This window comes from Lacerta agilis, chromosome 6, assembly GCF_009819535.1.
Source record: "Lacerta agilis isolate rLacAgi1 chromosome 6, rLacAgi1.pri, whole genome shotgun sequence".
NCBI classification, from domain to species: Eukaryota; Metazoa; Chordata; class Lepidosauria; order Squamata; family Lacertidae; genus Lacerta; species Lacerta agilis.
Genome location: NC_046317.1, coordinates 81974955 through 81993277, shown reverse-complemented (window position 1 = coordinate 81993277; position 18323 = coordinate 81974955). Strand labels below are relative to the sequence as shown.

General features: G+C 43.8%; 2 protein-coding genes across 4 annotated transcripts in view; both read left to right on the top strand.

The window, feature by feature from the left end:
• Positions 1-2114, top strand: part of LOC117049036 (serine/threonine-protein phosphatase 4 regulatory subunit 1-like) — a 36999-nt gene extending 34885 nt beyond the window's left edge. For all 3 annotated transcript variants that reach the window (XM_033153620.1, XM_033153619.1, XM_033153618.1), the window contains 2 exons: positions 31-172; positions 925-2114. In XM_033153620.1, coding sequence (XP_033009511.1) covers positions 31-172; positions 925-1079 — 297 coding nt within the window. In that variant the 3' untranslated portion in view covers positions 1080-2114. The remainder of the gene's footprint in view (positions 1-30; positions 173-924) is intronic.
• Positions 2115-5580: 3466 nt separating this feature from the next.
• On the top strand, positions 5581-15447 carry ANKRD60 (ankyrin repeat domain 60). Its single transcript, XM_033153986.1, has 4 exons — positions 5581-5857; positions 8822-8952; positions 12207-12372; positions 15173-15447. Exons 1-4 carry the CDS (start codon positions 5581-5583, stop codon positions 15445-15447), a joined length of 849 nt encoding a protein of 282 aa, XP_033009877.1.
• Positions 15448-18323: the final 2876 nt, after the last annotated feature.

Here is an 18323-nt window from a genome sequence, read left to right as displayed (position 1 = left end):
GTATTTATGTGTGATTGGTTTCTTTTGCAGGCAGTCGTTGAAGAGGAGTGCATGCCTGCTGACCATTTTGTTGAACACTTGTTACCCAGCCTTCTAAGTCTGGCTTCTGATCCTGTGCCAAATGTAAGGGTTCTGCTTGCTAAAGCTCTGAGGCAAACATTGTTGGAGAAAGGTATGCTAATTCCTTCTATGCATAAACTGTTTTCTAGCAGTGTGATCTCCATAGTTATGTAACCGTGCTGTCTTTCGCTACTTGTTTCGGATTACAATTGTATTGTAATCTGAAAAACTTGAGCATTTCAATTGTTCATTCCTTTTCAACAAAGGCCTTTATAGAGATTGTTACTCACCAGACAAATACATCCTACTGTGGTTCACAGCTTTGATCCCTGAATTAATCAGTTGGACTTACGTCTTCCTGGTTTTGATGTCCCAGAAAACCCAGTGGAAATTGAGATATTATCATAAGGAGAACCCTGCTAAGTCAGACTGAATATCCTTCTAGTCTAGTCCAGTTTCCCAAGTGGATCCCATTTGGCCTTTTCCTTAATGGCCTTTCAGCAAGCTGTAATTTGTCTGTTTGTTTCTCCAGACTTTTGTCACTGTTGTGTTTCTTTCCCTTGCTGTACGTGGTTTTAGGCTGCAATCTTGTACCCATTCAGCTGGAAGCAAGTCCCATTGAAATTAAGGGGACTTGCTTCTGGTTGGCACTGTCAGTAATTTTAATATTTTGTATCTACTTTTTATTGGCTCTTTTTTAATAATTTGTGTGTTATTGTTTGTTTTAAGTTATTGTAAGATCCCTTGTGGGCTCATCTGGGCAAGAGAGCGTGTTAAAAGATTTCAGAAAAATAATAAATGAACAGCTAAGTGCTAAACAGTGTAGCTCAGACTAAAATGTTCTCTTTCACTCCCCTATTCTAGTATATTTTAGAAGTGTTGGCAACCCTCACCTTGAAGCCGTTGAAGAGACTGTCCTAGTTCTGCAGGCGGACAGGGACCAGGATGTTTCCTTTTTTGCCACCATCAAACCAAAACACAATAATATGCACATTACTTCACTTGAGAAGCAAAATTAACTTCATTTGTCCGTGTGGACCACAAAATGATGACTCAGCTAACAGGTTGCTGCTTTGGCAATGAACCTGGAGGAAGGACTGCATCAAGCAACCAATGTAACCGAAGGGGAAAGGGCTTGTTCTTAATACCGTCATTTAAACGAGGAACACGTTGACCTTTTTATCTACAGACTGGCAATACTGATATGGAATGCCCACCAATCATTCAGCTTTTGGTTTTTTGCCTTTCAAGGATGTGGGTGGGGACACTCCTCTCCACAGAAAGTATTTATGTATTGCTTGTGTGAAGTTGTACACATTCATTGCTTCATCGTCACCCCAGATAACAGGAATATGCCTTTTGAGCATGGTGACTCAGAGACAAGGGAAGGCTAATCACTTGACTTCCAATTCAGAATGGCGCACAGAGCTGTATCGTCAGTGAACATAGAAAATGTGGACTCTCACCCGTTTTGTTGTAGTGGACACTCACTGTTGCATTGCTAATGGCATCACATTTTATTATATAAATTCATCCAGAACGTTGGAAAAGAATTTGGAAAACTTGAATCCATATCTGTAAGCCATTTTTTTTTAAAAAAACAAACAAACAGCACAGTTGTTTTATTAGAGCAAAAGTAAATTTTCATTCCCCCTGGGTGGAGGTGGGGTGTGTGTGTGTGTGTGTGTGTGAGAGAGAGAGAGAGAGAGAGAGAGAGAGAGAGAGAGAGAGAGAGATTCATAGTGGTAGCTTGCCTTCATTCTTGCAGTTATCTCTCAATCTTTTTCTGATAAAGATGTTACATTAATATAAGCTGCAGTTCTCAAACAACTAACTTTGAAGTAGTTCTTGTATATTTGTTGGGCCTACTCCAAAGTAAGTGGTTTGAGGCTTGTGGATATAGACTGTTGGGCCTTCAATCCTGGGATATGGTTGGAATTTGTTCAAAAGTCTGGAGAACACACACAAGCTTTTGCTTGTTTATGAGTGCAAGGTCAGAGATCTGGGAATCTGGGTTTATCTACTTTGGGTCTTGAGAGTTGCTTCCCCCCCCCCCCCGGAAGATCGGTGGAAATTTTATTACAAATTGTGTCCTGCCCAAAGAGCTGTGTGTGACCTTCTCTTCCCACGTGGGGGCTTTTCAGCCGCCACCTTCCAACTGCATCCTCAAAAAGATTGCTCTGAAGATTAGGGGACTCTCTGGAGCAGCATTCCATTTGGTGTGGGGAACCACCACTAGAAGGGAAACCCTCTGTCTGTGTGTGGAATCATGTTGCATGTGTTGACAGACCTCTCTGGATTTCCCACTAATTCTGGCTTACGGTTGTAAACTCTAATTAGAGTAACACTGTCTTGGAAGGGATATAAATCATTGGAAATATAAATGGGAAAGGAAAAATGGAGGGGGATCAGAACAATCTGAACATTGCATAGTTAAGATACTATATTACATGCAAGAGTCCTGGAAAAGTAATAACAGCAACTAGTTGATTCACATTGTGTTCCCAGCTGTAGGGCCATTCTCATGAATTTCTATCTTTGGATACCCATAAAAATGTAGTCTTTAAATACATAATAAACAACTTCTCTAGGGACTGTGGAGTTCAGAAACCCAGATTATACTGTATGTACAGAAGCAAATTATGTATATGTTATAAGTCTTCACCAGGGATTATTCAGGGGAGTGATTGCTGCTGGAATTTAATATTTATTTTGATTTGGCCATAAGTAGAAAAGTTCTGCAGTAGACTCTTAACAGCTATGAAATAGTATCCTCTTCAAGTTTTCTTTACTTGAATATGCAAGCCTCACAGCGCAATTATACATAAACGCAACTTGGAAGTAAGTCCCGCTGAACTTTGTGATAATTACTTCCAAGTAGATAAGATATAAGATTGTGCTGTTTGGAATTTAAATGCAGAAAACCTCACAGGAAGCACGGTAACCTTTGGCTAAGCATAACTGAATCTCTCTCTCTTTTTAAAGGTATCTGACAAAATCACATTTAGCAGCAAGTAAATAGTTTCCGTTTAGCATTTGTCTGGTATCTAGATAGGGCATAACTATGGTCTCTCAAATATCTTTGCTTCATTAAGTGGTTGTACGGTCAGAATTGTCAGCTTGCTTCCTGGTATGTTTCTCAATTTGTTTATTTTATGGTTTAATTTGCCACAATTGCCTACTGAATTCTGGACATAATACTATGAAATATTGTGCTCCAGATCGCAATACAGTGTTTAACGTTTATAACAGCGTTTTGCTTTGCAAGATCCTAAAATGCTTTTAGAAATGTGTCCTTGCTATTTCAGTACAAAACGTTTAAACTCTGTGAATTCTGCAAGGTGGTTCTACACTTAAATGTTTTAATATGTTTAAAACAAAATGCCTCTTCAATGCAAATGATTTTTATGACTGCAGTTTTTCAGCAAAATGTCAGTTTTTTTGTAGTTTTAATATCTTTTTCTAATGCTAACATACAAGTATTTTTTAACAGTTCAGATTTTTCTAAAATTGTTCTAACCAGTTTTTGGTTGTGTTGACCATAACAGGTCGTTAAATTTTTTTTCAGCACTGATCATCTTTTTTTAAGTGTATATAGAAATGTTTGAAAAGAATTGTATATGGTCTGCTGTTTGGACATTAAAATTATCCAGTTTGGGCTGCCATGTTGTTAGATTTAGATTGATAGGTACCCTTTGCTACACTAGCCTAACTAAATAACCTAAGTATCCATGTGTCTTTAGAAAGTTGGAGTAGTTTTCATGAAGGTATTGTTTAGTTAGTTTCACTTATGCATGAGTAAGCTGTTAAACTTAATTTTGCAGAAGCAACAAATCAAAATTTTCATTAAAAAATAGCACCTTTTTTTCCTAAATCCAGGAGTTTTGACCCATTTTTAAAATGGGATTTTTGTTCTTAATTTTTTTAAAGGTGTTTAAAAATATAGAGTTGCATGCACTTGAGGAGAGAGAATTCTGGGCAGTTATTTTCGACTTTCCCCTCTCACCTCACCTTTCCAACATTGAAACCCTCCCCCCCCCCTTCCGATTTTGTGTGTTTTGCATTCCATTTCTTATTGGCAATAGGTGAGAGTAGCAAAGAACTTCACTGTCACAACCTCTATTCATTTCACAGTGGCTTGTTTGTCGCTTCTGCATAAGCATAACTGAAATGACTGAAAAGTGGGCAGCAACGGTTCTTGACTTGCTCCCCAATGTAATTTGTGCATGATGACAGCACCTTATAGATCACTCTCTGGGCAGATGGACATATGCTGTGGAGTAACATATTCATTCACTCTGTTTTAAATTATGTAAAAAGAAATTTGGTGGACCTCACAAGGAGCAAAAGTTGCCATCCCTCTCACACAAAAGTTGCAAGGATTTTGCTTTTAGATAAGGGATACGAAAAACATAAGTGGTGCAATACTGAAATATTGTAATCCAAAGCACGCTAGCCATTTTGCCTCAGAATCAAACCTGCTGTTATCTGCTGTATGTGGTTATAAATTTGGCGCCTCCTGGAATCCTGCCCAAGTGGCAGTTGTATGTCTGTAAAAGGTGATGTTTAGGACCCAGAATAGATGAAGACACTCTGGAAGTGCCGCTGATTTTGTCAAAACATAGAATCTATGTAACTTTTTATTCATATTTATCTCAATAAATCCAATGACTGTTTTCCCAAACTTCTTTTTCTTTTGTTGACTTGACTTGCACTATAACATAGCAAACCCTTCTAAGCCATTTAATAGGGCTACCTTCAAAATATCTTAGGCACCCCGTAATGTCAGGCTTCGGGGAAATGTCTCCCTCCCTCCATTTGGCCATGGATAAGCAGAACAAAGCAAAAATAGTCTCTTACCATTTAAAGAGATTTTAATGATCACAGCAAAAGAACAGAGAGTCCATTCTCAGAGTAAAGGTGCTCCTAATTAAGGTTTACACCCCCAGTCACCCTTGTCACTTCCTTGTCTTGCAACCTGATCTCGCAACCACTTTGCTTTCTGTGCTGCCACTTTATTTGCTCATCGTGACCCTGGGCTGGGCAGATGTAGGCTCTCCAGCGAGAGAGAGAGTCTGTTAACTCTTTCTCCCAGTTCTTCTAGCTATTCACCACCCAGTTCTTCCCAACTTTGTCTTCTGAACAATGTCCCTCTGCGAACCACTGTTCCAAATCTATACTGTCCCACTGCTCCTGGGAAGATTCAGGATCCTTATCAGGGGGAGGGGGCGGCTCCCACCATTCCTCATCTGTGCAGCCCTCCTCAGCACGGTCCCTGGTACCTAATATCTTATGTTTCCCAGCAGTGGGGGATACATAGTGATGGAAAGGAGATTTAAGTGTCTGTTATCTGCCGGGAGTTCCAATTGCAAGTTGTCAAAGGTGTGTCCTAGCTGCAACATGACATCACACTGGCTGTGCCCTGATGATCTGCCAGCCGTGCATTGTCCTGTGTCATGACATCATTGCTTTGATGTCCTAGAGGTTCAGATAGCAACAATCTGATGAGTGGTTCAGAGGATGCTGGCCAAGAAAAAAAAGCCAGTGAGCACATCCTCGCTCAGAGTGGGGAATTCTCGCGGCGGCATTTTCTCACGGCATCGGTCATTACGTCCAGGGGACTTTTCGCCTCCCCAGATCCGATATTTTAACATCAAGCTGCATCTGGTGGAGGCTGATGAGCTCTATACGGTGCCTGAGTGTCACCGCGACTTAACCATAAGAAATCTGAAGAACCGCCTGGAGCTCTTAGTTGGGATCCCTGTGAATTTCCAACGCCTCCACTACCTGGATAGAGGTGAGGTCCCTTTTCTGCAATCAGCAAAAGTGTTACGGGAAAAGAATCCACCTTTCAGAGTTAGACCAGCTAAGTTGGGAGTCTGCATCCAAAAGTTTCAAGAGCTGTCTTACAAAAAGGGTGACTTTGTATTGATGGTTACCTGTTTATTGCCAGCTTCAAGTATTGTAACATTCATGACTATATGATTCTATATATCACAGAGGCATCTACAACCTGGGTTGTATGTATTCTATGATTAAAATGTCATTCTGGACACAAGCAATCCAAATTCTGTGCTAAGCAAAGCTGAATTGTATTAATTATACCAATATACATAATTTCATTTAGCACAATTCCCTACTTTTTACTCTTTTGTATAATTCTGGTTCTTCTAGTTTTGAGAGGGACATAGATACTGAGGCCCTATCCTTAATCACTTAAATTTTTATTTAGTTGCCCCTTTCTGGCTTCTAAGATTTGTGCAGGCAGTGCCCACAAACTTTGAAGTGTCTTTTTCAGCCTCAAGAAACCGGAATTAATAACCCTTAGTGTCGGTTTCTAGCTTCTTTTCATCTTGCAGGTGGCAATTCTGTCACACTATATTGTTCCATAATGTTTGGCAAACGGAGCCGAAAAGCAGCGTAGTCTTTTTCATATAGGAATATTGGTTGTCATAACATGAAATATTTTATGTTTAGTAGCTTTAGGAGTCATCATTAGCTGTTTGCTTTTAATAATCGTCATAAAATACGTTTCGTGAATTTGTAGACTGTTTAGCAGTTGATCCAACTTGTTTTGCAGTTGATCCAGTACAACATTTGCAGTTCTACCTTCCTAAATATATCATTTTGAGATAGCTTAACTGTACATGGGTCGGTTAGTTTACTAAGCAAGTCATTATTTGACCAAGAAACAAATGTTCACGAGAAAAAGGAGATTATGGTATGAGACACAGACTTTTCATGCCGGTCATCTCCGCTGCCATTAAGCAATCACAGCAAACCCTAGCCCATATGGGTTTGAAGACAGGGTTGAAAGATTGTGGTCAGAACCTAGAACAATCAAAACGTTTCGGCTGTTCCTGCAGAGACTCTTGTCATGAATTGCTTTAAAGCAGGGGTCGGCAAGGTTTACCTTGCCTGGGCCGGTTCACTCGAGCGGAGATCCCTCTGTGGGCCGGATCGTGCACGCACGCCTGTGATTTCCAATATCTACATCTGCGCAGACGCAATTTCCAGTGTCTGTGTCTGTGCAGACACAATTTCCAGCACCGCAGAAGCAAGTCCCTGCGCTGCGCTGTGCCGATTTAGCACAGCACGCAGGGACTCGCCGAGCAGGCAGCTCTGTTCAGGGGCTGCTCCTGGGCTGGTTAAATTACCCCTGTGGGTCACTTGTGGCCCATGGACTTTAGGTTGCCTACCCCTGCTTTAAAGTTTGGCCAGAATTCTAGCTTTAAAAATACATTTTAATAATAAATTATAACCTTTTATATCCCACCATTCTGCCAACAAATCCTTGATGGTGTACATTGTTCTCTCTATCCCTGCCCCCCCTTACCCACACTAAAACAATCCTGTGAGATAAGGTAGACCTATAGGGAATGACTGGCCCAACACCACTCAATGAGTTGCATGACAGTTGGTTAGAGCAATGTGCTGCTGATAATGCCAAGGTTGCTGGTTCAATCCCTGTATGGGACAGTTGCACTGCAAGGGGTTTGGACTCTCAGGGTACTTTCCAACTTCAATGTTTTGATTTAAAAAACAAAAAGCAAAACAAAACATGATGACAATTAATTGCCTTTCTACAAGATACCCAGATTATTATTATTATTATTATTATTATTATTATTATTATTATTATTATTATATTAATACCCTGCCCATCTGGCTGGGTTTCTCCAGCCACTCTGGGCAGCTTCCAACAGAACATTAAAATGCAATAATCTATTAAACATTAAAAGCCTCCCTAAACAGGGCTGCCTTCAGATGTCTTCTAAAAGTCTGGTAGCTGTTTTTCTCTTTGACATCTGGTGGGAGGGCATTCCACAGGGCGGGTGCCACTACCGAGAAGGCCCTCTGCCTGGTTCCCTGTAACTTGGCTTCTCGTAGTGAGGGAACCGCCAGAAGACCCTCGTTGCTGGACCTCAGCGTCTGGGCAGAACGATGGGGGTGGAGACGCTCCTTCAGGTATACTGGACCAAGTCCATTTAGGGCTTTAAAGGTCAGCACCAATACTTTGAATTGTGCTCGGAAACTTACTGGGATTACACTGGGCTGTGTATAGATGGCTCAAAATTCAGGGCTGGCTTGTAAATGGCTGCTTTGTAGAGGCACAGGTGTTCCCTGTGCATATTACAGGAAATTATTATTGTGTGTTAAGGGTAGGGACTAGGGAGAAACCACAAATTCACGCCCTAAAATGCAGCTGTTAAATGTCAGTGCCTTTCAAGTCACCCTGAGACCTTCAAGTGGACTGATGTTTTCTCCCTCACCCCCCTCCAAAATATTGATCTTGGTCTTTCAACCCTCCTTTTTGTTGTGATATTCCCCTTCCAACTGAAGAGCAGACGTGAGGCTGTAGCATGTCACATGTCTGTGTAATATCCCGGTGCTTCTGGGAACTTCCATTTTGTATTTAGTACTTTTTTTCTCGCTTTTGGGCATGGAAGAGATTGCATGTGTTCATCTCTTTGTCCTGATGTTTGCTTAATAAAATGCTTGTTAATACCAGCCTCTGTCGTGCCACTTCTGCTGTGCAATGGACTATATAGTAGGCATGCCTAGCTTCCTGGAGGCCAGGCCCCTGATTTCTGCTCCAGGGATTGGAACTGGACTGGCAGTTCGGCTGGTGGTGAATGAGCCAACTGGGGCCTACCAGTTGCTCCGGTCTGCCTGGAAAATTACCGACACATTTCACATCTCAATCGTCATCTTTTGCCTTGCAACCTTCTGAAGTTTTCCAAATTATCTCCTCCCACAGTGGATCTTACTGACCACTCTACGTTCAAGCATAATGACATTATTCCCGGAGGAACCCTCACCATGCGAATATGGCCACAAGACTCCTGGGGGCAATTGGTGACTGCAGCTGTGACAGGACACAACAGAAAGGTTGGTTTTCTTTTCTTTTCTAAACGGGAGGATTCCTTCTACAGAAACTGCAGCGGGTGATTTGTGAGTGTGTCTTTATGTTGAGTAAATCAATGTTTCCATAGTAGGAGAGGGGATGTTAATGTTGTTCCCCATGTCGCACACTGCTGTTGTTTCATTCTCAGTTTCTCTTTTTGCACAAATGTTTTACCGTGTCATAAAAAGCCAGAGGATATATGTGCATTTTTGACATACACCCTCTGCCTAGTACCAAAGTCCACCTTGAATACTGCACAAGATCTCAAAATCATAAGGTGCTTAACAGAAACAGAGGAAGCTTAATACTTCTGGCACCTTGTTGCTTGAGACATAAAAAGCAGCCACATAATAATCTAAAGATACTACCTTGGTGCTTGTTTGTATCAGGCAGCACCAGTTTGGCTCCTTTCCTTAAAGGGTAGTGACATTTCTATAACTTCCTTTACTCACACTTGTCTCAGATACATAAGAGAGAGAGAATCTTCACTTACATTGTTCAGGGTCACCATTTTGCTTACTGCGCGAAGTTGAAATTAAGATCATGGCCACCGGTCCCATCACCTCCTGGCAAATAGAAGGGGAAGAAATGGAGGCAGTGAGAGATTTCACTTTCTTGGGTTCCATGATCACTGCAGATGGTGACACCAGTCATGAAATTAGAAGACGCCTGCTTCTTGGGAGAAAAGCAATGACAAGCCTAGACAGCATCTTAAAAAGCAGAGACATCACCTTGCCAACAAAGGTCCGTGTAGTTAAAGCTATGGTTTTCCCAGTAGTGATGTATGGAAGTGAGAGCTGGACCATAAAGAAGGCTGATCGCCGAAGAATTGATGCTTTTGAATTATGGTGCTGGAGGAGACTCTTGAAAGTCCCATGGACTGCAAGAAGATTAAACCTATCCTTTCTTAAAGAAATCAGCCCTGAGTGCTCACTAGAGGGACAGATCCTGAAGTTGAGGCTCCAGTACTTTGGCCACCTCATGAGACGAGAAGACTCCCTAGAAAAGACCCTGATGTTGGGAAAGATGGAGGGCACAAGGAGAAGGGGACGACAGAGGATGAGATGGTTGGATAGTGTTCTCGAGGCTACTAACATGAGTTTGGCCAAACTGCGAGAGGCAGTGAAGGATAGGCGTGCCTGGCGTGCTCTGGTCCATGGGGTCACGAAGAGTCGGACACGACTGAACAACAACAATTCGCTTTAGCTTAATATGTTGCCAAGTCTGATAAAACAGGAACAATATCAAACCAATAACCACTTAACCCTCCTAAAACACATTTAAAAGGGTGTCTGATGTAGTCATCCCAAGGCCTGGTTGAAAAGGGAACGTTTTTGCTTGGCACCTAAAGATGTATAATGAAGGCGCCAGCTGAACTTCCCCGGGGAGAGCATTCCACAAACGGAGCCACTGCAGAAAAGGCCTGTCATCATAAGAGGCCCAGATTCTCCATTGCCAACCTATAGCTCCCCAACCTCGCTGCTGCCCACCCCCATCTTGATGAGTGAAGCGGCCCGTCATTGTTGACCCCTGCTGAGACTATATAGGGGGAATTTTTTATTTTTTATTTTTTACTTACGGCATCAATAGCCAGGCTGCTTTCCCCCTACCCCTTCACAACTTGCTTAACATAGAATCATAGAATTGTAGAGTTGGAAGGGACCACGAGGGTCATCTAGTCCAACCCCCTGCAATACAGGAACCTTCCTAACATGGCTGCTCGAACCCCTGACCCTGAGATTAAGAGCGTCCTGCTCTACCGACTGAGCGCTGATGGAGTGTTCTGTTTGGACTTGAAGGCTTGCTCGCTGTTTTGTGACGTGCTCAGTTGCCATAGTAAATAAAAGGATTTTATTTTATGAATTGCCTTCTGAGACAAACGTTTTTGGCCTGCAGAGGGATTGGCAAACAGCACCCCGGGCGGTGACATCATTATCCTTGCTGTGAAATAAGCAAAGGAGCGTCATCCCTAGCCCAGTACATCACTGCTGGGAGGGAACGCCAAAAAAGAATGAGATAACTGAGTTCAATACCAGTTTGGGAGTGGCTGCTGAGACCATATAACACCGGTCCTGAAGGAACTACATTGGCTCCCAGTACGCTTCCAAGCAAAATTCAAAGTGTTGGTGCTGACCTTTAAAGCCCTAAATGGCTGTATACCAAAAGGAGCGTCTCCACCCCCGGCCAGATGGGCACGGTATAAAATAATAATAATAATAATAATTTTTGAACTCTCTATATAAGCTGCCCTGGGAAATTTGGGCTCTGAATGAATAAATACCATACCCTAACAATATCTCTGTCTCCCTGAAACCATCCAACCTTCACATTCACATTAAATCAGGCTTCCTCAACCTCGGCCCTCCAGATGTTTTTGGCCTACAACTCCCATGATCCCTAGCTAGCAGGACCAGTGGTCAGGGATGCTGGGAACTGTAGTCTCAAAACATCTGGAGGGCCGAGATTGAGGAAGCCTGCATTGAATAGCCTTTGCTAATCCGCATGCATTTGGGAAGGATATTAGCGGTTGCCATATTCCGAAGAGCGAAAAAAGAGAACACATTTGCCAACTTCTACTTTAAACTATGGATCGCTATGATGACTCTCATTTTACAAACCCATGAAGAAGAAGAAGAAGAAGAAGAAGAAGAAGAAGAAGAAGAGTAGGAGGAGGAGGAGGAGGAGGAGGAGGAGGAGGAGGAGTTTGGACTTTATATCCTGCTTTATCACTACCCGAAGGAGTCTCAAAGCGGCCAACAATCTCCTTTCCCTTCCTCCCCCACAACAAACACTCTGTGAGGTGAGTGGGGCTGAGAGACTTCAAAGAAGTGTGACTAGCCCAAGGTCACCCAGCAGCTGCATGTGGAGGAGCGGAGACACGAACTCGGTTCACCAGATTACGAGTCCATCGCTCTTAACCACTACACCACACTGGAAAGGATGTGTCCTGGAAAAAGAGGACATATGGCAACCCTAACCTTTCCAGCACATTGGCTTATTTTCTGCATTGCCCTTCCCACAATGATTCAATCCTCACATAATGACGAGTCTGGCAGAGAAGTCCAGAAGCCAAACGGAAGGCGATGCCACAAACCCGCTGACTAGATAAACAGGGAAAATGTTGCCCATCTTCTACTGCCATTCCAACAGCTTGGGATTTGTTCACAGCGTGCCATAGGTTTCCTCCGAGTCTGTTTAAATAATGAGTCAATACTTGTTCTGTGTCTTCCATTGCCAGATTGAAGTTGCAGGAGGTACGATGTCTTCCGAATTTTCTACGGCCTATTCCACATTCCTGGGACCAGCGGAGAGGAGCGAATGGTTAGCACACCGAACCTTTGTGGCTTTATTTATCAATGCGCGCAGGGGTCGTTTGGATGCAGTGGATTTCCTGATTCAAAATGGTAGCATCCCTATATTCTGAAGGGGCCCTTGTAGCTGTCTAAGGCTGATGTTTTCAATATTGCAAGTCTCAAAGTTTAAGGTGCTTAGGAAGAAATAAGTGAATTGCTTCCAAACTTTGTAGGAAAGTGAAAGACAATTTCAGTCGAACGTAAAAACCGGGGCCAAAATAGATAAAATTACAAAGATAATATACTAACAAATGGACTTGTTCTGTTGAGCTGAAACTTGACCAAAACCCTTATATTACCAATATAACCAAAATTTGTCCAAGACCAGATGCGTTTCAGCCCAGCTGGTCATCCTTAGTGGTCAGAAGAAAACTATTACATACAATTTGATCACAGAGCATTAGTCCAATAGGTTAATTTGTCTAAAATGATGTGGTGAGCTGGTTGTCATATAACACATGGCCATGAGATTACTATGCCCAAGTGGTACTAGCTTGTAGTATGAGAAGGTGCATTGTTCTGTTCATTGTGCCCAATAAACTACATACATCTTTTAGGTGTCTTCCAAAGCTTAGATACCCAATTGTCACTTACATTTTCCATATTGCAAAACTCGAGGAAATCGACCTGGTAACAGTAGGCCTAAGTCTATAGCAGTTACGCTTACTGGCAGTGGTGCAAACCCCTACCCATCAAATGAATTGAGAGTACAGCATGAAAACCTATCGCATTTATGTGCCTCCCTCAATCCTGCATAAATTGCTCTCCTTCCGAGACGAGGCTTTTCAGTAAATTGAGACTGGGATCCAAAGAACTGCACAGTGAATTTTATGGTCTGCTTATTTCAGAGAGCTCCACTTGCAATGAGCTCCCCTAGCATGTTATAAATGTGCACTAGAAGTCTGAAGTGGTGGAATGTATTGCACACCACTTCCAATTATAGGTGGGTAACTCCATTTCCCAGATGTCCCTCACATTAAAAAAAACCCACCCCAAAACCTTTCTGCAAGTTCAAAGCAAGCTAGCACATCAAGGGGAGAGGCTGTTGCCTGGCAGATACCCTGTGGTGCTGGTTTTCTACTTGTGGTGAATTGTTCATATCAGGGGAAGCATAAGCCTTTACAAAAAATGGAAAAGTCATCGTGCGACAAAGCCCAGAGGTGGAAAGAATGCACTGCACTGCGTCCTGTCCACCTCAGGACATTTGCCATATACCGGTAATTCCCACCTCATTCTGCTGCATTTACAGATCAACCCACAGATCTGCACTTATCTATGGATGAAACTGGCTTGGAAGGAGGGTTGAGGCATTAAAGTAAAAAGGCAATTAATTACACCCATAACAGGTCCCAATTTGGCCCATGAATCTCTTACAAAGCATGTCCCCCTGCGTCGCCAGCAAGGATGTGGTTACGAAGGGACAACTGAGAGTGCAGAGTGAGCTCCCAATTTTTCATTTGCAAGTGGGGCTCACTGGCAATGCTGATCAGCTGACCCTGGAGCCCGGTGGGGGATCTATTGCATCCACTCCCATTGATCTACCCGGACACTGAGGTCCAGCGCCGAGGGCCTTCTGGCAGTTCCCTTGCTGTGAGAAGCCAAGTTACAGGGAACCAGGCAGAGGGCCTTCTCGGTAGTGGCACCTGCCCTGTGGAACACCCTCCCACCAGATGTCAAAGAGAACAACAACTACCAGACTTTTAGAAGACATCTGAAGGCAGCCCTGTTTAGGGAAGCTTTTAATGTTTGATGGATTATTGTACTTTAATATTTTGTTGGAAGCCGCCCAGAGTGGCTGGGGAATCCCAGCCAGATGGGCGAGCTATAAATAAATAAATAAATATTATTATTAAGCAGAGATTTTCAACCTCTTTGCGTCCACGTCTCCCTTGACCAACTACATTATTTTTGCAGCTCCCCTTTAGGGAAACATGCTCCGAACCTCAGAAACCCAGTTGTGCCACCCCTTGCCTGCAGAGCCGGCAACCTCTCAACCCTTTTCAAACACTGCTCCTTCTGGAGTGTCCCCTCAGCCTCCTCTCCTTGGGAGTCCTCTGGGCAGCACCAGCTACCACCCCTGGTCTCTGAGCCACTGCCCCCCCAAAGAGAGGTGCCTCCTCATGCCATGCCCCCCAGCCTTAGCGGCCTGACGGAGACTGGCCAAAGGTGAATGTGAAGCCCGCACCTTACTCACCTTGGGAGGCAGCAATGGCAGCAGCAGGCACCGCCAGGCCTGTGTGGCAGAATAATAATAATAATAATAATAATATAATTTATTATTTATACCCCACCCATCTGGCTGGGTTTCCCCAGCCATTCCCCTTTGGCGCTCCTCTTTGGTGCTGGGCACGCAGCTCCCAGGCAGCCTTTGCACACAGCAAGCACAAGCAAGGCCAGTACGGTGCCTGTCTCCCTGCCCGGCCTCCCACTTGTCTATCCGTTCCCAATAGCAAGGGCTGGCGGACTGGCTGGCTGGGCTCCCTCACTCACTTGCTTGCTTACTCTGAGGCTGCCTCAGCTCCTGGCAACCAGCACCCCCTGGCTAACCTCAGAGGCACCATTCACCTGGGGAGCTTGTAGCCAGGGCTGCTGCAACAAACAGCCAAGCAATCCTTTGGGAGGCAGAGATGCGTGGGGGCATCAGAGGAGGGAGGGGAGGGAAGAGGGACAGAGGCCAGTGCTGCCCGCGGCACGCCTGACTATCATTCAAGGCACCCCGGGGTGCCAGGGCACACTGATTGAAGACCACTGCATTAGAGGGTTAAAGAGTTTATTGACGTGCAAAAGTTTTTTTGATATGTTAAACTCCGGTCTGTTAGATCCCTTGCTCTGTGTGCTTCCCCCTCTCCAGGTGCTGATCTGGCATATAAAACGCCACTGGGTAGGACAGCCCTCCACGTTGCCGTCACCTCGGGCCACTGCGACTGTATAGACCTGCTTCTTAGCTACGGGGCCAAGGTTAGCGATGAGGACAATGAGGGCCATAATGCTGTGATGCTGGCCCGCCTGTGGGGGCAGAAGGAATGTGAGCGGAGGCTCTTTCGGTATCAGTGGAAGATGCGGGTTGGCACAAGTGCTCAGCTCACTGCTGTCAAGACCAAATCGGTGGAGAAAGTGGAACCTTGATTCCGAGTCTAAGACCCAGTGGAGGGGCTTGATCACTTGCTGAGAAGCACCTGGTCTGAGCATCATCAAATGTTTCTCTGGGAAGAAGCGCAGCATGCCCTCTAAATTGTTCAGTGTAGGTTTTGTTTGTTTGTTTGTGTAAGTGATGGTTGCCCTTGTAAGTTAACACCGCCCTTCTCAAACACACAATTAATGGATGACACTTTCATCCCTGTGTGTGTGTTTGTGTGTGTGTGTTTAATGCAGGTTTATAAACTGCTTCACCACCCAAAGCTACCAAAGTGCTGTGCAGTGGAATGAATTATAAAGTTAAGAGCAATAAAATGAATTATACAAATGTGCAACTGATATTCCATAAAATGATTGGGTCACAAACAAACCAGTAGGTACTTGTCTAATTTCAGCTGGTAACTGATTCTAGAGGGCTGCAGCTACAATACTAAAAGCCTGGTTTCCAGGACATACTAAGAACACCTCTGGGATATGTGGAACTCACTGCCTATTGGCAATGAATGCAACTACCTTAGCGGATGTGTAATATGGAATAAACGGTGTTCTGCACCAGCTGCAGTTTCAGGACTAAGTCCAAGGGAAGCCCCATGTAAAGCACATTGCAGTAATCCAGCCTTGGATTTTATTGGATTTGGGGGGTACTTTTTCTCATTACTTCTATCTGCATGTCACGTTTATGGGTTATTACTGGCACAAGCCATGTGCTCATCTAATTCTCGGAGGACCCAGTCTTGGGAATGGCTAGAAGACAGCTCCTTTCCTTTCCAGTCCATGTCCCAGTTAATCTAAAACCTAACCTCGGGCAGCAAATTTGGCATGTAATATTTGGGCAGTAAACCATTGCCCCAAATTTGCTACCCTAGATCCGAATCTGGGCAGGGATGGGATGCTTCCAGTAGGGGTGGTGGTCACACACTTTATAGACAGGTTTTCTAGGATAAATAGAGATATTTCCTCCAATAATTTTAGAAAAATCACTCTAGTACGACACCAGCACATCCCAGTGCTATATCTCTATTGCTAGTGGTGGAAGAAGAAGGGAGCAGGAAATTCTTAACTGTTTTGACTGCCTTATGCTGAGTCAGGCCACTGATCTGCCTAGTCCAATATTGTCTATTCTAGCTGGCAGCAGCTCCCCAAGGTTCTCCGTGAGTCCTACCTGGAGACCATAGAATGGTAGAATTTTAGGGTTGGAAGAAACCCCAAGGACCATCTAGTCCAACCTCCTGCAATGCAGGAATCATTTGCCCAGCGTGGGGCTCGAACTCACAATCCTCAGACAAAACGTCTCATACTCTTCTGAATGAACTAGGCCTGAGAATCATGCGGCCTTCAGACCTGGGTCAATCCGTGAAGTGTCCATTCTTAGTTTTGATGGCCTTGGTGGAGAACTGCCTTATAAATCAAAAGCCCATCTCCATTCCACATTTTTTAAAAACATATTTTTATTAAAGATTTCTTGGTTTACAAAAGTATGTGCAATGTCTCTTTTTTTCAAGTTGCGTTTTCTACAGATCAGTTTCATTTGTTGTGAGACATCAGGGTTACATTAGGAAGAAAATCCTCATCCGTCTCCTGAGAAATCTCTATGTGGGACAAGAAGCTACAGTTAGAACTGGATATGGAATAACTGATTGGTTCAAAATTGGGAAAGGAGTACGACAAGGCTGTATATTGTCTCCCTGCTTATTTAACTTATATGCAGAATTCATCATGCAAAAGGCTGGACTGGATGAATCCCAAGCCGGAATTAAGATTGCCGGAAGAAATATCAACAACCTCAGATATGCTGATGACACAACCTTGATGGCAGATAGTGAGGAGGAATTAAAGAACCTTTTAATGAGGGTGAAAGAGGAGAGCACAAAATATGGTCTGAAGCTCAACATCAACAAAACTAAGGTCATGGCCACTGGTCTCATCACCTCCTGGCAAATAGAAGAGGAAGAAATGGAGGCAGTGAGAGATTTCACTTTCTTGGGTTCCATGATCACTGCAGATGGTGACAGCAGTCACGAAATTAGAAGATGCCTGCTTCTTGGGAGAAAAGCAATGACAAACCTAGACAGCATCTTAAAAAGCAGAGACATCACCTTGCCGACAAAGGTCTGTGTACTTAAAGCTATGGTTTTCCCAGTAGTAATGTACGGAAGTGAGAGCTGGACCATAAAGAAGGCTGATCGCCGAAGAATTGATGCTTTTGAATTATGGTGCTGGAGGAGACTCTTGAGAGTCCCATGAACTGCAAGAAGATCAAACCTATCCATTCTTAAGGAAATCAGCCCTGAGTGCTCACTGGAAGGGCAGATCCTGAAGCTGAGGCTCCAATACTTGGGCCACCTCATGAGAAGACTCCCTGGAAAAGACCCTGATGTTGGGAAAGATGGAGGGCACAAGGAGAAGGGGATGACAGAGGACAAGATGGTTGGACAGTGTTATCAAAGCTACTAACATGAGTCTGACCAAACTGCGGGAGGCAGTGGAAGACGAGTTCCTGGCACGCTTTGGTCCATAGGGTCACAAAGAGTCGGACACGACTAAACAACTAAAAAAAAAAACAAGGAAGAAAAGGGGGAAAGAGGTGGAGGTGGAGTGGTGAGTGGAGTGGGGTCAGGTGGCAATGCTTCTATTCTACCTAGTGTACATGTGGGGTTTTGTGTCAGCGTTGCTTGTGTGGGGTTCTCTTTACTATTCGCTTGTGTTCCTTTGGTGGTGAGAGAGGTTGGGGTTGCCTAGGGTGTAGTTATTTGTTTGTGATTGGCTGCGGTGAACTTTGTTTTCATGTGTGAGTGGGGTGTGTGTGTGTGTGTTTGAATCAGGTTAGCCAGATTGATTCGTATGCTGTTGGCAGATTATCAAATAGT